The sequence below is a fragment of the Desmodus rotundus genome, chromosome 1, assembly GCF_022682495.2.
Source record: "Desmodus rotundus isolate HL8 chromosome 1, HLdesRot8A.1, whole genome shotgun sequence".
NCBI lineage: Eukaryota > Metazoa > Chordata > Mammalia > Chiroptera > Phyllostomidae > Desmodus > Desmodus rotundus.
Window position 1 is genome coordinate 18,259,215 of NC_071387.1, and position 23,837 is coordinate 18,283,051.

At 42.5% G+C, this 23,837-nt stretch overlaps 1 protein-coding gene across 1 annotated transcript; it reads left to right on the forward strand.

The window, feature by feature from the left end:
- The first annotated feature begins 7,798 nt into the window (after positions 1 to 7,798).
- INIP (INTS3 and NABP interacting protein) lies at positions 7,799 to 22,445 on the forward strand. Its single transcript, XM_024562260.3, has 5 exons — positions 7,799 to 7,955; positions 9,849 to 9,928; positions 15,723 to 15,825; positions 18,072 to 18,162; positions 19,250 to 22,445. The coding sequence occupies exons 2-5, from the start codon at positions 9,904 to 9,906 to the stop codon at positions 19,343 to 19,345; spliced, it is 315 nt and encodes a 104-aa protein (XP_024418028.1). The 5' UTR covers positions 7,799 to 7,955; positions 9,849 to 9,903; the 3' UTR covers positions 19,346 to 22,445.
- The last annotated feature ends 1,392 nt before the right edge of the window (positions 22,446 to 23,837 follow it).

Genomic DNA, 23,837 nt, shown 5'->3' on the forward strand with positions numbered 1-23,837 from the left:
GCAATAAAAAATGAATTAGAGCTTTATGCATTGCGGGGGTCTATGATAAGTTAATTAAAACGTCAAGTAATGAAGTAATATGGACAGTGGGATCACTGTATACGAATGAATGGATGTATACGTGTATATGTTTACACAAGAATAGGAAACCACAAGCTAGGATACGGACCCGACTGTTAAGGGGTTTGACCTGGGGTGAGGGGACAGCAGGGCAGGTAGGGACAGATCAAATTAACATTTTCTTTCCACAACTTTATATTGTTTACTTTCACACATTACACTGAGCATTTCCTTCTTTTGTAATTTAAAATTTCTAATAAAAAATTTAAATCAAAACATATGAAATGTCTGAGTTAAACATTTACAATACCCCCTACTTCTTTTCCTACTTCTGACACAAATAATAAGGGCTAAGCATTATTATCTGTGTCCGCCAAGCTCTTGCTTGCCTTTCTCCACTCCTAAATTGATGTAATTATAAAAAGAACATTAAGAAATTCCCTTTACACCCCAAAGGACAGTGCATAGCATTAAAAAAAACTCTTATAACAGGCATCACTTTGTTTCTAATTAAATTTATATGCCACTCAGTATCAGCAAGCAGACATCTCGGGCACAGTCCTGGACTCCCCCGCCTTACAGCTGTGTCGCCTCCCTCTTCCACCTCACGGACACACTCCTCTGTGTCCCACCTCACTTTTATCAGATGTGAGGCATGTGTTAACAAGCAAGGTTGAATTTGTGTCACAGAATTTGAGGTGCAGTACATAAGTATTTACATTTTAGGAAAAAATTTCAATTTTACTTATTAGAATTTTTTATGCTTTAGAATTATGTCTTTTGCTGTTAACTTTATATATAATGTGTATTTTTTAAAAGATTTTATTTGTTTACTTTTAGAGAGAGGGGAAGGGAGGGAGAAAGAAAGGGAGAGACACATTAACATGTGGTTGCCTCTCACGTGCCCCCCACTGGGGACCTGGCCCGCAACCCAGGAATGTGCCCAGACTGGGAATCGAACTGGCAACTTCTTGGTTCACAGGCCAGTGCTCAATCCACTGAGCCACACCAGCCAGGACTATAATGTGTATTTTTAACTGAAGCTGGTATGTTCTCAGAATCTTTATTTTGATGATGATCTTTAAAGTTTTCTTAATATTCTGAGTACATTCTGAATATAAAATATAACACAGCATATGCTGAATCATCTGGATGACCACTCTTCCATCAACTAATGAAACAGATGTCAATTCCCATATATACATTGAAGATCAAAACACTATCAAACATTTCAACGCTAATTTAAAAAAAAATTGTATTATATTTTTTCCATTACTATTTAGTCCCCTTAGACTCTCCTGTCCCCAGCAACCGCCACACTGCTGTCCATGTTCACGAGTCCTTTTTCCTTTTTGCTCAATCCCTCCACCCTGACGGCCCCCCACTAGCTGTCATCTGTTCTCCATTTACGAATCTGTCTCTGTTTTGCTTATTAGTTCAGTTTGTTCATTAGATTCCACAGATGGAATTTGTGGAATCATATGGTATTTGTCTTTCTCTGACTGGCTTATTTCACTTAGCATAATGTTCTCCAGGTCAAAAAGAAGAAAATTTTTGACTTTAACTTTTCTTATGCAGCAGGCATAACACAGGTAAATGTCCACCTAGTCAGGCCTGGCTGGGCCCACCTGAGCATCTGTGGGGCCTGGGGCAAGATCACAGATGCAGGCTCACATTCCATACGTCCAAATGGTTGGGAGTTATAAAACCAGCTAACAAATACGTGTAAAGCTATGGCTTTGAAATGACTGAATGTTGGCTAAATATCAAAGACAACTGACTCTATTATTTTTCATGTCTAGGCGGTCTGTTGATATTTGATATGAGTAACAAAATCAATGCATAAACGGTTTATAAAATTTTTTCCTTGCCTTTCTAACAGCAAAGTAATATTTATATTATTGAAAGATTATAAGATGTATCACATAAATTGTGTTCCAATGACAGTGTTAAAAGGTAAACTGAGACATATTAAAATTTTTACGTGTTTATCTGAGCAAAAATCAGTTCCAATTGGGCAGCACCGAACCGAAGTGGTTAGGAGAGCTCCTCCGACAGCAGCTCGGGGGAGACTTCGTAGAGAAAAGGCAGGAGTAAAGGAAGGAAATTATTGATTGGTTACAGCTTAACACCTAGTTGGCTGTTTGTGATTGGTTGTCCTTAGGTTTCCGTTTCGTAAACTTTGAGGTTTTTACAGGCTTAGACTTTGTTTCTCTGACGCGGGCTGCGGCAGCGGAGAACCACCCCGGTCGAACGGCCTCCTGGTGTAATTAATTTAGCAACAGTCATGTCCAATTGGACAAACTTTCTTAAGTAATTATAGTTCTTAGATAGTTTTTTATTAATTTCAATTTGGGTAAAACATGTCCTCTAGTACGGAAACAACTCAAATAGCCAGTTAAATTATTAAAGTAACACTTAGATTCAAAAATGAATCACACATTTTATATATCATATTAAGACATTGAAATGGGGATACATAGGATAAATCATTATCACAGAATATTAGTTTACATTTTAATTTTATTCTAAATTATCACTTATGATGCAATTTTCACCATCCCTTAAAGCAGTATCTAGAGTCCTACAGCAAATGATCTTCACTCATGTGTTAGAAACCACAGGGCCCAGATGGAGTCGCTTGTGCTAAGCCCATATCATCAAACCGAAACTTAACATCTAACTTATCTGCAGTTTCAACCTTCCCTCGGAGAGTAATCTTAACCAGTCAGTCTGAAATTTCTTGGTCAGCACCAGTGAAGTGATCCACCTAATAGACCCTTTTTGTCCCCCAAAGGGAGGTGACCTTGCTAGAAATAATCCATGTTTTTCTTCAGGACTTCCCACCTCTCTGTCTTTAAAAGCCTTTCGTTTTGTGTAGCTCTTTGGTGCTCCTTTCTGTTCCCTAGATGGAATGCCGCCTGATTCAAGAATCATTGAATAAAGCCAACTTGATCTTTAAATTTAGAGGAAAATTTAGCTTTATCTCTAAAGGCACCGAGGCATACAGGGAGAAACTAAAGTGTCTGGCATCAGGGCGAGAGCTGGGAGGCAGCTTTCTCCCAGACAGAAGTGCTGGCAGAGGCCATTTTTCTTTTTCTTAGCCCACTCCCAACAGAACCAGCAGGCAGGCACTGCATCTGAGACTCCACCAGCCTGGCTCACACTGTGTGCCTCTCCCTCATGATTCCTAGAGGCTCCACCCCACCCAACTTTCAGGCCCATCAGAGTCTGATCATCCCAGGATGATGATGGACTTCCTAGCCTCTGGAATTGTAAGAAATAAAATTCCGTTGTATATAAGCCCCCCAGTCTATGGTATTCTGTTATAGCAGTCCCCTTCCACACAATACCAAGGTTGGTCCGTGGGATCAACAGTATACGGCAGAGGCGATGGAGATGTCACTTCCAAGCTCAGGCTATAAAAGACACTGTGACTTCTGCTGTGACTTCACTCTCTTTCATTCATGTGTCACGTGCTCTGGCTATGAGTTGCCACGTCATGAGCAACCCTGTGGAAAGGCCTGGGTGGTGAGAGACTGAAGCCTCCTGCCATTAGCCGTCCTGAGTGAGTTTTGCAAGCGGATCCTTCCACCTAGCTGAGAGTCCCATGACCATACAGCCCCAGGAGGCATCTTGACTGCAACCTCGCAAAAGACCCTAAGCCATCTACGCTGCCTAGATTGCAGCCCCTCATAAACTGTAAGAGAATACATAGTCGTTATTTTAAGCCAATAAGTTTTGGGATAATTTGTTACAAGCAATAGGTAGCTGATCCATAATTGTCTCAAATTTCTACACCCTTGATTTTAAAGGCTGTCTAGCCTAATGCATTTCCCATAAATAATTTTATTGCAGAATGGCAAAAGAGGATTAGGGTGGCTTCAGTTGGAAAACAAGGACTATTCTCAACTCTACTTTGATATTGAAGGTCTATGATAGTCATATGGCTTCAGGATGAAGTAATTCACGCACTACTACCTTGAGCTTCCTTATCATTTAATAGAGCCACAGGACTATAATATGCATTTCTTTGATCCCGGACTTTACCCTAGTGGATATGTGGGAGCTATGACCTACTGACCAAGTACCAAGATACCCGGCACAACACAGACCTTTCAGAGCTGCTGCCGTCACCACCATCTATCCCCAGAACTCTCTTCATTTGGTAAAACTGAAAGTCTACACCCACTGAATAATTCTCCATCCTCCCCTGTCTCCAGCCCCTGGCAACCATCAATCTGCTCCCCTTCTCTATTATTTTGACTACTCTAAGTACTTTGTATGAATGGAAGCACACAGTAAATAGAGTTCCTGGACCCAATTCCGATGTGGGGGTGGGTTCCACATACCGATAAGCTATTCTCACACACTAGCAGGGTAACAAAGAATTCAACTCAATTCTGCCACTATTTACGCAGAGACAGCATCAGATTCCACATATTAAGGAACACACACACTTCAGGTGCGAGACACAGCCCAGGTTATCGGTGCTTCTGACCGAGTGGCTACAGATTGGAGGTTCCAATGACCCTTACTTGGGTTCAAATAATTTGCTAGAATGGCTCAGGACTCAAGAAAAATCTGTTTATTCACTAGATTACTGATTTACTACAAAGAATATTGAAGGATACAAATAAGGAGCCAGATGGAGAGACGCATAGGGCGAGGTCCTGAACAAAGGAGCTTCTGTCCTGCTGGAGCTTGGGGCCCGTCACTGCAGCACATGGAAGCCTTCTGGCTCCCCAACTTGGAAGCTCTCCCAACATCCTCTTGGGTCCTTATGGAGGCTTCATTGCAAGAGCACATCTGATTAAATCATTGGCTGTTGGTGACTGAATTCAATCTCCATCTCCTTCCCATCCCAGGGGGTCAGGGGTGGGACTGAATGTTCCCACCCTATAATCACTTGGCTGGCTCCACTGGCCACCACTCCTCATCCTTTGGTGCTTTCCAAAAGCCACCTCATTCACAAAACAAAAGACACCTTTATCACTCTCAAGCCTTGGGAAATCCCAAGGATTTCCTGAGCTGTGAGCCAAGAATTGTGGTGAAGACCAATATAAATGAAAAATGCATGTTTCTTATAAGGCAGTGTATCACACACAGTATTTGTCTTTTTGTGGTTAGCTTATGTCACTTAGCATAATGTCCTCAAGGTTCATGCATGCTATAGTATATATCAGAATGTCCTTTTTTTTAAGGCTGAATAATATTTAATTATATATATACATATATACATATATATATGCCATATTTTGTTTATCCATTCCTCTGTCAACAAACACTGTTTGCTTCCACTTCCTGGGCACTGTGAATAGTGCTGCTATGAACATGGGTGTACAAATACGTATCTCTTCAAGGCCCTGCTTTCAGTTCTTTTGAGTATATGTAACTGAACACAGGTCTGGCTGCTTGCTGCTATGAAAGCCAATACTTGAGAGGCAGGTGCTGATGTTTATTTTCAGGTGCCGGCCACCCGGAAGATGGGGGACTCATGTCACAAAGCCCGTCTCCTGGGAAGACAGGGCACTCACTTCTCCAAGCCCATCTCCACCTCTCAGTGGAGGCAGAGGTGTTTATAAGGACGGAGGGGAACAGAACAGAGATCAAAGCTGGGGGTTGAAAAGGGCTCTACACGCAGAGCAGACAGAGCGCAGTCCGTTCGGAGGATGAGGCGAGTGAAGGTCCGGAGGGTGTCATCCCGGGTTAGTCATCCCGGCTTCACGTCATCCCGGCTCCATTTATGAAGGTCAGCAAATCTCCCAGAGCTGGGATGCTTAAAGTTCAGAGTCTGTGCCTTCTGAAGTTAGTTCCTAGGATTCTTATACAAACATGCTGTTCATCTACAAGCTACATAGTAGTCAGTCAGCACTTACAGACACAGCGGCAACAGAATGAATGGCGGGATGGGTTACAAGTCCCTGTTACAATTTTCCACTGTTACATATATACCCAGAAGAGGAACTGCTGGATCATATGATAATTCTATTTTTAATTTTTGGAGTGACCACCATACTGTTTTCCACAGCACCGATACCATTTTACATTCCTACCAAGAGTGCACAAGAGTTCCATTTTCTCCACATCCTCACCAACACTTACTTTACTTTCTGTTTTTAAAAAAATAGTAGCTATCTAACGGGTGTAAGGTAGTAAGTCATTTATCTTTATTTTCCTTTTATAGATGACAGAACTGAAGCACCCAAAAGTTAAACAAGGGCTCACAATCATTAAGTGTCGAGAGCTGGGATTTGAACTCAAGTAAACTGACTATTAACCAATATGTTGAAATTCTTGTGAGGCAGAAGTTCCAAAATCTCTCAAGAAGAAGATAGAGGGGGTCAAGGGCTAACTCCTACCAAGTAAAGGGCAAAATGATTAGCAGCAATTTGTCTTTCTCTTGATAATGTTCCCCCAACCCTGGGCGACTGAACTTGCCAGGAAATTGCAAATGTTGTCCTGGAGGGTAGAACTCTTTTTTCCCCCCTTTCTCCTTAAATAAACTTTGTTCAGAATGGCCATTAGGCACTTAGTTTGGAGCTTTCTCAATGCCCTAGTTTCTGTATTGTCTAGTCAGGCAATCTAACACCAAATGATCTCTAAGGTTCTATCAGTGACATACACATCTGGTCATCTTTCTGGTCACTCTAGGAATCAAAACACCTTCAACCGAACAGGGATCCACGACAACTACCAAAACACACGAGTTACGCTTTATATCAGGATTAGTCAGCAAGAGCTGGTCTCGGAGGAATTCCTTCCTTCGGAGCAGAGGTGACACGTGAGATTTAAGAACCTGGGCCTTAGTCCATGGCAGACCTTCAGTCCTTTGAACCGCTGTTGGCTACTTGTCATACAGTGAGTAACTCAACACTTCTTAGCCCCACACAAATCAGGGACGACGAGCCCGGAGGTGACACACGGGGAGCACCTAGCAGCGCAGAAGGCGCTCCATGAATGCGGGGAGTGTCACCGCTTTAGTCAGGGAACCTGGAACACAGCACATCCTAAACATCTGCTGTTGAGGAAATATCGATTATTAGGAACATAGTCTAGAAAAGATGCGTAACAGATTAACGACCACAGAACACGCGACACACATCAACATAAGGTTAGCTTTTGGTGTAAATGTACAGATGAAGTGTGCTGGAATCAGGTATCAGGTGAGGCCCCTCTAGGAGAGGCTTAGGGTTCATAGCACATCCATTTCTTAAATCCAGGTTATTAAACAGTACTAAAAACTTCTCCATGTTTAGCGCTTTTCTTATGTGTATAATTATGCAAACTATAGAAAAGAAAAATATTCCGGGGATTTGTGCGTGTGGACCTGCAACCTGAGGGAGGTGTTATAGTTTGAAAGGGAGCCCACCCGGTGGAGACGCGCCCCCTGAGCTCCGGCAGCAGCTGCGACTTAGTGCCGGTCAGAGTATCCAGGCCGTCGCTGAACCAGCCTGGGGGTGGCTTCTCTCCAGGCAGTGACCTCGGGGAAAGGGTCACCAGAAGGTGCTAGGGACCCAGTCGGTCTCTTCCCCGCCCCTAACTTGCTGAGCCGGCAGGATACGTCATTGCGCCCCGCCCACTCAGGCACCGCCCCCCAAGTGCAGCCTGCATCTCCCATGAGCCTCTTTGGCTGTCACTCTTCGGAAGGAAACTGGCCTGGGCACTGAGGCGGCAGTAAAATACGAATCGTTTCGGGCTGCGGCTGTTTGATTCGGGTGGGAGGCGGGACTTCCGCTGCCTCGGATACGTCATCAGAAGGCGGAAGTGCCGCGGGGGCGGGAAGGTTGTAGAGCCGCACGTTGGGCGAGGTTTGCCGGTCTTTAAGTGGTCGCGCCCCCTTGGAGAGCGCGATCGGGCGGCGAGGCTCTCGCGGGCGCGCACGCGTACACCCGGTAAGTAGGGCCGCCTGGCGGCGCCGGGGGGCGGAGGTGTGTGGCTCCAGGGCTGACCTGCTGCCGTTGTCCCTGTTGCCACTGGGCACTGGCCTCTCCGCTGTCCTCGCTTCCCAAAGTTTCTCACCGCTCCTTTCCTCTCGGCCGCAGCCCCCGCCCCGTCTGCCATCCACGCCTACCTGCGAGGACCCTTCTGGGGTGCAGGTCCAGCCCTTTCACGTCCCTGACTGACGTTGACCTTCACCCGATGCGCCCTCACAACCCGGCTTCGCTAGCCCCTTGCTTCAGCTGCAGGAGATGCCTGACCATAGTTTGCTCAAAACCGACGTCAGTTTGCGAGTGCCCGAGCTTTCCCGGGCTCCCCCGAAGGCCTCCCTCATCACGTCAGGAACCAGCTCCTCTGTGCTTCCAGAGCTGTGTTTCCGCCTGTTAAAGAGCGCGTTTGTTAAACTTTTTTAGTGTGGTTGCTTGAATGAGACTGTGTTTTCCCTCCTATTATATGTCCCCAGGGGGCAGGACTAGGGTGTTACTTATTTGGGATCTCCCTTCGTTTCCTTTTTAGCTTTCAGTGTGCACAGTTTTTGCTGGGTACGTTTCTTTTTCCATTTTTAAAAAACTTTTATTGTTATTTTATTTCAGTTGTCCCAGTTTTTTCCCTTTTGCCCTCCTCTGCCCAGCTCACCCCTCACTCCCACAGCCAACCCCCACACTGTTGTCCGTGCCTGTGGGTCACTCACACATGCTCTTCGTCTAGTCCCTTCCTGTTCTTTCCACCTTTATCCCCCTCCCCCCTCCCCTCTGGTCGCTGTCAGTCTGTTCCATGTTTCCGCGCTTGTGGTTCTATTTTGTTCATTAGATTCCTCTTGTAGGTGAGACCACATGGTCTCTTTCAACAACTGCCTTATTTCACTTAGCCTAATGCTCTGGAGATCCATCCACGCTGTCAGGAAGGGTAGGACTTCCTTCTTTCTTTCTGCTGCATAGAATTCTATTTGTAAATGTACCACAGCTTTTTTGATACACTCATTTACTCGTGGGCACTTATGTTGCTTCTAGCACTTGGCTATTGTAAATTGTGCTGCTATGAACATTGGGGTGAATAAGTTCTTTTGGATTGGTGTTTCAGGGCTCTTAGGGTATAATCCCAGCAGCAGAATTCCTGGGTCAAAGGGCAATTCCATTTTTAGTTTTCTGGAGGAAATTCCATACTGTTTTCCACAGTAGCTACACCAGTCTGCAATCCCACCAACAGTGCACTAGGGTTCCCTTTTCTCCGCATCCTCTCCAACATTTGTGGATTTGTTTATGTTGGCCACTCTGACTGGTGTGAGATGGTACCTCATTGTGGTTTTAATTTGCATTTCTCTGATGGCTAGTGATGCTGAGCATCTTTTCATATGTCTCTGGGCCCTCTGTATGTCTTCCTTGGAGAAGTGTCTGTTCAGGCGCTTGGCCCATTTTTTAATTGGATTGTTTGTCTTCCTGGTGTTGAGTCGGATGAGTTCTTTATATACTGGGTACATTTTCCAAGTGAATCGAAAGGCACCGTAGATGAATGATTTTTCTTCCTAACTCTGTGATCGTATTGATGTTGTCGGCTGATACATGTGGTAGTATTTGCTGAACAGCCTAATGTCGTATTAAAGACAGTAATGCTAAATGTTGCATCAACATCAGCAAGAATAAACATTTACCCCTCGTGCTCTAATTAAATACTTGAGGAGCTTGCAGAGTTTGTTTGTGATTTAGGTCTGTGTTCTTTTCAGAAGTATGTTTCTGAAGAGATGAAGAAAGTGCAAACGTTTCCTAGTAGGACGGCTAGCTGTTCCTGACAACGTTTAAATTGTTATTCAAGTATGGTGCATTTTTTCATGGATGTACACATTGTTACAGGTGATTGTAAAGTGCCGTGCAGTTGCCACCGAACGGTTAAGACAGAGGTGGGAAGATGGCAGCAAACTCTTCAGGACAAGGTAATGGCATGCTGGGACTGATTGCATTCGTAGGAACTTTTTCCTCATGTCGTAAATGTATTTCAATAGAAAATTTGGCATTAGGCAGTTACTGTAGCTAGAATAAAAAGCAGACAGCAAAGTAAAACCCCATATTTGAAGCAGGTCCGACACTGTATCAGATATATAACATCTTTAAGAGCTGTTAATCCTGTATTTTAATATGTTAAGATTATTCTCATCATAAACCTTAGGTCCTCCTCTAAAATCTGTTTTCACTTGCTCTTTTACTTGATTTCAGAACACTTTTAAAGAAGTTATAATGTCACTAAGCTACATGCACACCTTATCTTCATTTGCTCTGAAAACTTTCATACACATTTCACCTGTGTTGCGCTAGCTCTCTAAAACAAATCAAGTTAGACACATCCTAAAGACGTTTTTACTAAAAAGTAAGTTTTAAAAGGTAAAATCTAATGTCTATATCTATAAAGTATTAAATTCTACTTTGTAAGTAGTTTCCTACCTGAAAACTTGAAGCAAACTCCTATTTAACTCACCATATTTTTTTTATTACTCATCTCTGTTCTGATCTTTTCTGATTTTTAAAACAGTCTCAGCTTTGCCTTAACTTAAACTCCATGTCCGTGGAACCATGAAGTGTGCACTCGGTCGTGTCCGGCCTCTCGCACTCCCTCCACTGTCTGTGACACTCCCCCATGTTGTGCCACGCGCACCAGTCGTACCTTTCTTTCGAGTTGGGGGTTCTGTGGTATGACTTCACCCCAACTCATTTATTCATTCTCCTGTGGGGAGGCTTTGGGGTTGTTGCAGTTTGGGCCATTGCGAATAAAGCTGCTTTGAATATTTGCTGTACGCCCTTTTTGTAGCCATTTGGATAAATGCCTAGGGATGGGGCAGCTCACTGTGTAGTAACTGGCAAACCTTTTCCCAAAGTGGTTGCACCGTCTCCATTCCCTCCAGCAAACTGTGGGAATTCTGGCTGCTCCACACACAGCACAGGCTGTCTTTCGGAGCCATTCTCAGGGGTGCGAAGTGACATCTCATTGTAGTATTAAACTTACACTTCCCTGATGCCAGATGTTGAGCAACTTTTTGATGTACTCATTGGTCATGGTAAATCTCTTGTGCTGTGAAGTGTTTGTTCACATCTTTTACTTATTTTTGAAAAACTGGGCTGTTTATTTTAAAGGCTTTTTAGAGTCCAGATACAGGTTCTTTGTCATTGGTAATTGCATTATCTGCTTCATCTCGGAGCTGGTTTCTGTTGACTGCATTTTTTTTTTTTTTTTTAGTATGGATCACCTTTGCCTTTTTCTTACCATGCTCAGTGATTTGTTGTTGGATACTGGATATTCTAACACATCGTAGTGACTCTGGATGTTGTTGTTTTCCCCTGAAATGTGATTGCTCTTCTAGCAGTCGGTTTGGCTCAACTCAGCTCAGACTCTTGCCTCCCTTGTGTCGGGCAGCAGCTGAATCTGCCCGTTCATGTCAGCTTCCGGCTGCTGTTCATTGCTGGGCTCCGTGTTCTGTTCTCTAAATCACAGGTTAACATTCCCCTATGGTCTTTGACCTCTTTTTTTTCCAAGTTGTAAGGACTCAGATCAAAAATAATTTAAACAAAAATGAAAACTAAGAGAAGTCTATTTTGAAAATATGCTGCTAGAAATCACAATGCAGACCAAATGAAAATAAAATTTTAAATTATCTCTTCATTCTAACAGAAACGAAGTTTACGATTTGCTAGTTACTCCTTTTTTAGCAGTTGCAATAAAATGCAGTCATTTTCAGTGTTGCCTTTCAACCCTAGTCAGATCCACTGGGAAACACAGTCAAAGCCACTTTGGCTTTTGTTATATTACTCTTTTGTCAATTTGTTGGTGCCAGGGAGCTGCTGCAGTTAGCCACCAGCAGAGGGAGTCAGTATCACATTCTAGAGACTCCCATACTCACAATGAAAATTGTGAATTTTTATTTGTATGTCTGGCATTTTACTCTCTACATCAAATTATCTCCGTACTGTTTATGCATACAGGGACTACTTATTTTGGAGATTGAATGTCAGGTGCCATAACTGTCTTACAGTGATAACTGAAAGAACAGTGACAGAAAAAATCTTGATCCCTGCATTATATTACTGTCTATGGTGCAGAGGACAGGATCCCATTGTGTTCTCTAAGCCCACTTTTGGATCTAGTCTTCTGTTACAGCGGAGTAGTAATCAGGCCTGCCGGGTTGCATAAGCTCTTGGCAGACAAGTTACTGAAGTCTCATATTCTTAGTGTCCATCGTAGTATAGAAACATTATTTGCCTGAAGTAACATTTTCAGTAAGTAACATGTAAAGGTAGATTGTCAAACTGGAATTTGTCCCAAGTACTATTACTATGTTGAGTCTCTCATTCTTGATGACATCGAAGTCCTGTGGTCACGTGGTGGCAGCTGGGTTGGTCTAACCCGATTTCAGATACACAGAGAAACCCGGTAAAATTCTGAGTAAAGCAAGTAAATTCTTCTCTGATTATTTTATAATTATCTCAAAATGCTTGTAGAAAAACTATAAACCCTGCAGATCAAGTGGTGGGAACGTGGATCTGGGGCCACTCTGGGTGCTCTTAGTTGTGGTTTCAGGGTGCTGTATAGGAAGTGGGTGGCAGAGCTCCTGGGAGCTTGTCTTGTTTGACCTCAGACCCAAGCAGAAGTCTTACCTTAACCACCTGTGGTCCAGAAGGAAAGCAGATTTACCCCTCAGGCTTGTACTAAGGTATGCTGCCTCTGAATTAAGACTGTCGCAGTGATGCCTAACTTGCTTTTCTGGAACTTTTTAGCTTAGCTACAGTTCCTTGTATCTACCCGTTCCTCCTGCATCTAAACAAGAAAGGTCACAGCTATACTTTATAAATGGACATATACTTATTAGGGGAAACAAGACACCTAAATGTTTACTTCATTATTAACATAGTAACTATTATTTTCACTCCTTTTTACAACTGTCTTTTTATGTACTTTAACTTTCCTTTTTGTGTCTATGAATTTATAGCTTATCATAGATTCAATCTGTTCCATTTAGCTATAATTATTATTCTCTTTAATGTTCTATTTGTGACAGCCTGGCTAATCTCAAACTGGCTTCTTTGATCTTTGAGTGCTATCCTGAGCCTTTAAAAAAAGTCTTGCTTTCTGATAAGATATTCCAGGCCCATCTTGATTATGTTTTTGCTCTAAGACATGGAACTAGTACTTTCTGAGAACCCTGGCTCCTTTTAATGGAGGATAGTATAAAACATTTTCTTTTCTTTCTTTTTTTTTTTTATCCTCACCTGAGGACATGCTTATTGATTTCAGAGAGAGGGGAAGGGAGGGAGAGAGAGAGGGAAAGAAACATGGATGTGAGAGGGAAACATTGATCAGTTGCCTCTTGCACGGGGCCCCAACTGGGGACCAAATCCCCATCCTAGGTATGTGCCCTGACCTGGAATCGAACCCGTGACCCTTTGGTTTACAGATGGCACTCCAAACAAGTGAGCCATACTGGCCAGGACTAAAGTATTTTCTTGTGAACAAATTAATCTTGAGGGAATTTATATTTCTGTAAACAGCAATTCATTCCTTTCCGATGTGGTGATTTTTTTGCTCATATAATTTAGACTTTTTCAGATATTTTAATTTGCTTTTCAAGAATTTTCTATTTTATATTTATAGTATCTCTAAATCTCTAAAAAGATGTAATTACATAATTCTCTTCTAAAAATGCATAAGTCTCTTCTGAAAAAAGGAAAAAAAGTCTTGTCCTATAGTTGAAAATGCAGCTAGTGGTGTGATTTGCCTTAAATATTTGCAACATCATATATACAGAGGGGAGAGTACCAGCTTCCCTTGCAAAGCATTCTCTACTTCACAAAGAGTTCACTGTTGGATTCCTTTAAATAATACATTCCGGTACATACCTATCCTTCTGTAAGAATCTTTCCTTAATTTGTATTACTTCTCTTTTAGGGAACCTTCTAGGGTATAAAATCAGTAATACCCATATTCTAAATTTCCCACCTAATATATTATCGGATCATTTATAGTAGTTTATTTGTTTATTGGGATAACAGGCCAACCACTGGGTAGTAAGTAACTTGACAGTAACATAGCCTTCCTTAGTGGACTAAGAGCATTGGCAGTCAAAGCAACTGTATTAATTTAGAAATCATATGTTAATTTAGAGCCCATCGTCACTTCTTTTCACACTTAATTTTCACGGTGGTAGGGAGCTGACTGTAGCTGCCTGTGCTCTGATTGTTGGGCGTGAGTGGGTTTTTTAAGGAGCATTCCTTCTTAACCAAGCCCAGAGGGGCATGTGATTTAAATTTTACAAAAGTTGGTGAATTACATGCAACTGTTGTTTTTGTAGGCAGAAAATGGTCAGATATAGGCAATTTAATAAATTTAACTTTAATACATAAAAGTTCTCTGACACTGGTTATTATGTTTATATAATATTCCTAATTGTATAAAGATGAGTTGATATTTATGGTTTGTGATGGTCCCCCTTATTAGAGGTCTAGATTTGTAAGAAATTATTTCATCATTGGAACTATTTTTTTATTGCCTTTATTTGTATAGCATCTGATTTTTAAACCCCTCTGACAGATTGCCTTGATGAAATGAAGGGAATTATCAGTTGCTTCAGTATTAGTTGATGTAAAGGCCTAAAGCTGTGGGTTGTAAAATACAGTAGTCCCCCCTTACTTGTGGGGGACATGTTCCAAGACCCCCTGGGTGCCTGAAATCTCAGATAGTACTGAGTCCTATGTATATGACATGTTTTTCCTATACGTACTACCCGTGATAAAGTTTAACCTATAAATTAGGCACAGTAAGAAATTAACATGATAACTGATAATAGAACAGCTATAACAATACACTGTAATAAAAGTTGTGTGGATGTGTTCTCTCTGTCAAAGTATCTTACTGCATGTACAGCATGAGCCCTGGACAAAGGAATGATTCGCGTCCTGGGCGGGATGGAGTGGGATGGCACGAGACTTAGCTGAAAATGCTGCAAACCTCAGGGTATATGTTTTGTATGTAGTTTCTCAGTATTTACACATTGGCATTTAATTCCGATTTTTCAATCATTTCGAATACTACTTCTAGGCCAAGACTTTGCAGCTTCTTCTCTAGATCTTCAGTAAGTTTGGAGCTCAGAACCAAGCCCAGTATTAAGTGTTGGTAAAGCACACATCCTCTTGTACCCTGTCAGTTACGCTCCATTTCTGTCTCAGAATTGCTTTTCAGTCAGTTGCAATTCTTTCACTTGTTCCTCGAGAGATTGCGTCATTTTGAATGAAAGCAGTTGAGAAAAAGAAATATCATTTTGATCTGAGTATATCTAATGCTTTTTCCTTCCTTGAAAGAGGCCTTCACAGAGGGGTCTAAATCTGAGAGCTAAGAAAATCTCTACTGCCAGAGATTGACTGAGCAGGGCAGGTTGGTCCCTGCAGCATTTGGGACCTCAGAGATTGTGTTAAAAAAACAAATGCTGTCACCCATCCCTTGGTGGTTAACATTATTTGGAACTGAGTCTTTGTTACACTTTGCACATACCATGTGTTACGCTGTTAAAATTGAGGGCAGCAGGCCGCAGGATACAGTAACCATCCGAAGAAACTGCTTACCAGCGAGTTCACGATCATGCTAAGAGGGTTTTGCTCTCCGGGTTCTAGATGGCCTAGGTTTATAAAATAGCTCTGAAATGTTTTTTATTTCTCTCTCTCCTCTCCCAACCCTCCTTTCTTTTTTAGGTTTTCAAAACAAAAATAGAGTTGCAATCTTGGCCGAACTGGACAAAGAGAAAAGAAAACTACTAATGCAGAACCAATCTTCAACAAATCATCCTGGAGCTAGGTACTAAAGAATAATGTGGTTTTTATGTTCAGCGATATAAAAAATATCTTGGGCAAAATAATTGAAGTTGGTTGGCAATGGTTTGTTTCTTTATCATTGAAATTCATGTTGTTTTGTTTCCTGGTTAGATTTGAAAAAAGTTAGGCAATTTAATTGATTAAATTTTATACAGTTTAATTCTAATTAGAATATTTTACTTTCCCTACAACGTACTTTTATAAAAAGGGTTTTGTATGACTTTGATTTATTACTGAAATTACTCCACTGTCCCATTTTTAAGCATTCTGCAAAGTAGGTAAATTTACATAGCTTAATGATCTTTATTGTATAGTATTCAGTTTCTATCATCTTAAACCTCTTCCCTCAGATTCATTATCCCATCCACCCACCACCTTATACTACCTCTACTTTCTCACATACTTACTCCTAGCCTACTACAGTCTGAGAACCAGGTGTCCCCCTCCCTCCATCTAGAATAGGCTTGAGCCTAGTCCACTTGCAACCTCCTTGTGGCTAAAACTAGTAGACCAAAGTCCTTTTCTGGTTAGAGACCTTACTGTCATTTGTCAGCACTGATCACTCTCTCCTTAACGTGCTCTTTCCTTGGCTTCCACTCACTGTTACTCTGCTACCTTGCCTTCTTTAGCAAACATTTCTCCACTGTCCATCTCTTGAATGTTGACGTTCCCCAGAGTTCTGTTTTACATCTTTTCCCTGGAGAGTCGCATCCACTTTCACAGCCTGTTAGTTACGTGTACAAAACTTTTACACATTTGCCCCTTTAACATACTCCTGTCTCCCCAGCACCAGGCTGCCTCCTGGACACACCCACTTGGGTGGGCTACAAGCATTTCAAACCCTGTATTCCCCAAACTGAACTCATCTTCCCTTCCCTCTCTCTTTAACTAGTTACTTAATATTCTTTGGCTTCTTGTCTCAGCAAGTGGTACAGATCTACTAGTTATCAAAGTCAGAAATGTGAACTTAAATTGTTTATCATTCGCTTTCACTTCATCTCCAAGCACTTAACCCTTCTCTTATGTTTACACTTTGAAACGTCTCAGATCCGTCTGTTTCCCTTCATTGCCCTGGTCCTGGCATTTCTGCCCTCAGTCACCACACCTCCTTCCTCGCGGAACTTCCCTGTACTCTCTCAGAAAACCGACAGGGCTGCCGTAAAGGTTAGGACACACGTTAAGCGGGACGGTGAAGATAGGGTGGTTCAGAGCAGCCCGATGCAGTGGCACAGCCTGTCAGCAGTGACCAGCGTCCTCCATCTTCCCTTTCTGCCTTCTGCACGGGTCAGCAGCTCCCTAATGGTCACAATACGACCGCATGTCCTCGGCCTCCCCTCCACACTGACCACCCACAGAGGCAAAAGCCGGCAGGTTCCTAGCCTACGTTCCTTTTTTAAAAGTGAGGAAACTATTCTCGGACGCCTTCCAACAGACTACCCATCAAACCTAGTTGCTTAGAATCAGGTACCTTTTTCTTGCCTAAGCCAGAAACCAGCAAGGATTATGGCATTTCTTACACCGAAGGTCACCGCCCCCCCTCCCCCCGAGGGAGGAGCCGGGCCTGCCCTGAAGCGTGGGACCGCTGAGGACTGAACTAAGTTTGGGTTTTCCATTAGCAAGGAAGAAGAGAGATACACAGTTGTTGAGGAGTGGACCGGTACTGCCTGCCATGGCTGTGGTCTTTCCGAGCCGTCATGTGATGCTTCTGGTCTGTCACTCCTCTGCTTGTAACCTTCCTCAGAGCCTTCCTCTCCTGCTAGGATAGGTCTGCATTTCTTAACTTACTTCATATCCTGGCACCTGCCTTCCTCCCCAGCCTCATATTTTGCCAACCCACTTCCCCCCCACCCCTCCAGCCCTGACCTCTAGTCCTACCGAACTCTAAGTTCTTCAGACACACCAGGTTCCTCTGCCCTGGGTCTTTTTGCTTGCTTGAAACATTCAGCTCTTCAGTTTTCATCATAAATGTAGCTTTACGATAGACCGGAGTACCTCAAGTCTGTTTGAAAGTGGGGGACCACAAATCATCAATAAAAAGGAGATAATTTGAAGCCCCAGTAAATAACACAGGCTTTCTTCATTTCTACATTAATGTAGACAGTGGGAGAAGGCAAAATGTATTCTGGAAGGTCTTTTTTTACCCCTATGTATTATATAATGACAAATGTGATTCAGAATTAAGGAAGTGTGTACCCCCAACAGCCAAGTAACTAAAGATTCCCATTTCAGCATTGCCCTTTCAAGGCCTGCCCTTAATAAGGACTTCCGGGATCACGCCGAGCAGCAGCACATTGCAGCCCAGCAGAAGGCAGCTTTGCAGGTGAGCAAAGTGTAACTGACATCCTTGTCTCACTGGAGATTCCCTTCTCATTGGAAGCCAGCACAATTCCCATTTTATATTTATTTCAGTGGAGCAATATCAATAAAAGTGTTCCACACATAATTGCAGTGGTTGCTGATGTTCAGTTGTGCCCAGAGGACTTGAAGGACCAATACAGCAGTAATGAAAATATCCGTTATGGTGTTGACACGATCATGATTGATTCTGTGCTGTACCTGGCAAGGGATCGCTTGTGCTTAGGAGTTTAGCATATTTGGATGGACAGCGTGATCTTAAATGCTGAACTGGCTGGTTTAACAGTGTGAGTGTGTCTGTTTACTCAGGTATTTTCAAATTTGTCGTGCCATTGTATCCTTTAATAGTCTTGCCGGTTTACTGCTGTGTGGGTTCTTTAATGGTCTGCACGGTGTTGTGCAGAAAATGTTTGAAGACTAACTTTTTCCATAGGAATGTGATAATCTATCAGTTTAAAAAACATTTTCTTCATGATAATAAACAGTTCTGGTATTCCACTGATCATGGATAATTTAAGATTCCCAGAGACTTTGTTATCTATGCTTTTAAACCTGAGGATCTCAGAATTAGAAGAGATATCTAAAGATAATCTCATTTTAGACAACCTTAAAAACAGTCCCCCTTTCTTTAGTGACAGAGGAAGTCGCTGGTGGTGTTCTGTTATTTACATCCCAACATCCAGCTGCCGTTTTCTTCTTCTCCTTCCAACTGCTGCCCTTCTTTCTCAAGCTCCTGATCTGTTGATCAAAAGCAGAGTACTTTGGGACCATTCTTGCTAGTTCCCCCCACTTCAAGGATCAAAGTACGTAATTTGTGGTTTTGATGGAAAGAATCACTGGGGAGAAAGTGCACCAGGAGTACCTGTGCACTTGTTAATATGAATTCTTTATTATTGTCCATCTCCTGTGTATTTAAACAAAATTAGCACAAGAACTCATTTAAAAGTAAATTTGGTCTCAAGTACTCAGAAAGGATAAGTGATTTTAATGCCTTCGTTGAAGAATTATGAGTCTTAATAGCTTAATTGCTGTTTTTTTTTAAACTTTCCCAGCATGCACATGCACATTCGTCTGGATACTTCATAACTCAAGACTCCGCATTTGGGAACCTTATTCTTCCTGTTTTACCTCGCCTGGACCCAGAATGAGGAAATTATTTGTAAAGAAACTGACTTTGTAACATCAAATGCCAAAGCTACTATTGTTCAGTGCTATACAAGCTGTGACTTTCAGAATTTCGGTGAACGTATACATTTTGCTCCTTTAAAAGAAAGGTATGTGCAGATGAAAGGAAAAAAGAGGTAAGCAGGATGATGAGAGCTTTGGAAGCTGTATTTGAAGACTGGTTATGCTACCCGTGGCTGTAACTTATTTGTAATGCAGTTTGATTTTAGGGCTAAATCAGACTCCGAATTAGGTGGTCACATAAACTCACTCCTCCAAGCTCCCAAATAGTTGGACCGAGTATATCATGTCCACAATAGACTTTTAAGAACCATTTATAGTACTTAGCTTTAAAGAAATGAGGGTGCTTTTAAAAAATGTGAACCAAAAGGCTTAAATAAGTTACATTCATATCTGCTGTTTATAGAATTGATATCAGTGTACCTTTTGAGTTGTAGTCAACATATCATCCTGAAATAATACTCTTTAACTCATAACTAGTGTCCTTGTTCTCAACTTAAAAAGAAAACCCAAGACTAAGGTACTAGTCAGTCTGACACATCGTTTATAAACCAATATGCCACTATAAATTAGGTGACTAAATGCTATTAAAAACAGCTACATGAAATGTGGTGGTTTTAAATTTTATGCATGCTCTTATTTTGTGTTACTACATGAATGGTGTGCCTGCGTGGTTTTCCTGTCCACTTTTATTCTACTTAAAAAACACATGGCAGTTGAGCCCCTTTTTAATTACTGTAAGGGGAAGGAGTTGGGTTAAGCAGTTTCTCAACGTGATGCATCTTAAACAGAATCTGGAGTGCTTATTTGAATATCCCCGCGGCCTTCCCTCGTCCTACAGAGCCAGAATCTCTTGATTCAAAATAAAGTCTGCAACCCATGGGTTAGAGGATTCAGTTTTCATGATATACAGGGTCTGGTGCAAATAGCGCCCCCTTTTTTATTACAAACTCTTTTATTACAAAATCATAAGCATGTGATTCTGTAACGTAACAATATCACTTACCATATGACATTTTAGGTGCAATGTTCAAATTAAAACTATAAATTATTACACCCATATTATTATCCCGCCAACCACACTCAGGTGTTACTTCTGCTGGGTCCTGTATGTTTATAAATTCATAATGTGCAGGTCCCTGAAACTTAGAGGTCATTTAGCTAAAATCTCCTTTATTTTACTTTTAATAGGATTCAAATTATATTTTATACTATATCACAGATACAGAATTTTATATAACTGCTTATAACTGACCTCACCTTGGCCTTGAGTCCCCATCCTCTGTAGTGGTAGGATAAAACTTAAAATTCCAGTCTGGGTTAATATTTACTCAGAGTTCATCTCCCTTTCCAATAAGTTTCTTCTCCCTCCTTCCCTAGACATTTGCACCAACCACATAGCCCCATCTTACCCAAACTATGGCAGGAGCAGACAATTCTAGACTTGGCTGTGCCATTTAGATTCTTTCTCTTGAGGATTTGAACTGATTTTCTTCATTTGGTGAGGTGGCAGCTGTCCCCATTGTCATGGTCACCACTGCAGCAAAGGTGCCCTTACTCCTGCCGCTGAGGAGCTCCCCAGGGGCTCTGGCTCCTGTCCTGCCTCAGGTCTCTCCAGCTTCCTTATAGTGGGCCTCATTTTCTTGAATTAATTTGACTAAGTTTCTGTTCTTTGTGATACACGACCTAAATCCGTGGTTCTAAATCTATCTACCTGATGCTAGGGAGATAGAAAATTTGGGTTGTGGTTTTTATACTATCAAAGCCTCTAACTAATGTGTGACTTTCACAACTTAGGTTAAAGAGATCTTTTTTCCAGTGATATCTTTTCTAGTGTCTTAGCCTTTTCAATAGATGCTGCCTAAATCTGCAGTTCTGGCTAGTACACACTCCCTCCCACCCAAGTCACTTTCAAATTCACTTCCGTTTCGTATGTATTGGTTAACAGCTGCTCTGTAAAACACTATGCTTTGGGGGGAAATGGTAAGTGACACCTGCTCCCTAAGGAGGTCACAGTGGAGAGCAGCCAACTGTGGTGCAGCAGTAATGGCCAAGGAAGCCAGAACGCAGTGGGGGTGTGCGAGAGGCATTCTGGAGCACGCGGCAGTCTAGACAGGCCAGAAGTATCGGCGTGGCTTCACCTGGCACGGGAGGGAAGAGCTCCTCCAGGCAGAGCTCAGGATTTCATAATCAAAGAGAAGTAGGCACTGAGACACTGGAGCGGACTACAGAGGATGCCAGAAAGGGCAGCAGTGGGCTCAGTCAGAAGTCCTGAGATGAAGTTTCATTATTGCTTCCCTCAGATTGTGGGTGAATTTGCCCCACTCGCTTGGTTAAGCTCTCTATGTGTCACTCCATCCCATCTGTAATACAAGAACAGAACACTCCTACTTCATCGGAGAGACAGCATGTGGTAATGGGAGGTGTCGTTCCATGAATCTGTTTGTGTGTTTGTGTGTTTTACTTATTTGTTTATTGTGTCTTCCACCAGTGTGCATATTGTGTACGATCTCTGAAGGCAGGGATTTTTGTTTCCCTCCCTCTCTCGCTCCCTCCCCTCCCTCTCTTCCTTCCTTTTTGGTTATTACTGTTTCAGTAGATGGTCAGCACCTACTTGTTGAAGGAAGGAAGGAATGAGTATCTATAACCTGGGTGGTGATATAAAGGCGTTTTTTCCCTGTGAGTCATGGTAATAAAGTTTTGAAAGCCACTGCTAAATAATACAGGTGATAGTGCTTTGTATGATTCTGGAATAAACACTGAAATGACACAATTTCAAGAGCAGATATTTTTTTCCTGAACAATATGTAAGCTGTCTCATTAAGTTATCTCAAGTCTTTGCTTTGGCAATTGGAACTCAGCCTTTATATGAGTTCAAGGCCTACTGAGATAGGATTTTGGAAATATGGTTACACAGAACAGAACAACAACAGAGAATGTCAGTTCATTAGGACAGGTCACCCCCACTGCCGAATCCCGTCAGCTAGCACAAGTCCCGTTTCAACAGCATTAAGCTCAGCCAGTATTTACTGAGTGCTTTTCTTACACACTTCTGTGTGCACTAGTGTACAGTAGATGCTGGGAATCTTTTTAATGAGCAAATAAAGAATGAACATGGATAGAGGAGGAGACCTTCACTGTCCGCAAGAATCTGACTATCTACACAAGCACATAACTAACGCTGGGTGCAACTTAGGACAAGATGAGTACTTGAGCCGCAAGGACCAGTGAAAGAGAACAAGCATTTGAACTTGGCCTTCAAGATGAGAAGAGGTCGGCCAGGAAAGAGCAACGTTCAAAGCAAAGGAAAAGCCTGCACAATGGCAGGGAGGAGAGTAGGTGTGGGGGCCAGTGTGCAGCGCCTGAAAGTCCCATTTGGCTGGACGTGTAGGGATAGATTCGGATAGATTTATGTGGGACAGTCATTAGAAATGCAGCCAAAGGCAAGCTGAACTCATGCTCTGAAGAGTCGTGAATTCCAGGGTGAGGCAGATAGCTGTAGCCAGGCACTCAGCTGGGAGCTATTGAACATTTTTGAGTGTAGGCAGGTAGAGAGATGAACCCGTCAGGTCCTCATCAGCTCTTGGGGAAGGGGAGCTTATAAGGCACCAGAATAAGACTTTTGGGGGAGGGGGAGGTGTTTTCTCTATTTTTTAAAAGAGAGTTTATTTTTACAGAGAAGGGAAGAAGAGACAGACAGAACCATTAATATGTGGTTGCCTCTCACATGCCCCACACTGGGGACCTGGCCCGCAATTCAGGCATGTGCCCTGAACAAGAATCGAACTAGTGACCTTTTGGTTCGCAGGCCCACACTCAATCCTCTCAGCTACACCAGACAGGGCAGAATAAGATTACTCTTAATTCTTGTTGAGAATTCAGGCAGGTATGTTCTGTTTACATGCATACATCAACTCCAGTCCCAACCTCCTCTGCTGTTTCGTCATTTAACTCTGGTACTCTTCCTCCAAATCTCTCTTTCTTCATATCCCTCCCTTATCAACCGTTCTCTCCCCAGCTTTCTTCTCTATCTCTACCTCCAAGAAACTTTTTAAAAAGAAAAGGCAGTGCATCCTCGCAGTTCCCATTTGATCTTCATGACAGCTCAGTAAGAAGTGGATATTCTTAGTAATCTACTCAGCATTAATTCCTTCCTTTCCCCTTCCCGCCTTCCCCAGTACCTGCGATGTGCTTCAGGGGCAGATGACTGCCCAGCAGCAGGAGAGCCTTACATGGTCCCGACCGATCGGGATTTATTCCCTTTTGCCACAGCCAGTCAGCCTATGGTACTTCATGGACCACAGGAATTGGTTCGGCATTGCACTTGTTACCCAAATTCAACCCAAGTGAAACTCCAGGAGAGGATTGCTGGGTTTCTGGAAAAGGTATGTTCTCACACATCTGAGAACACTACCAAAAGGGTGTCTTTCTCTCCAGTTGTGTAAAGGGAAGTGT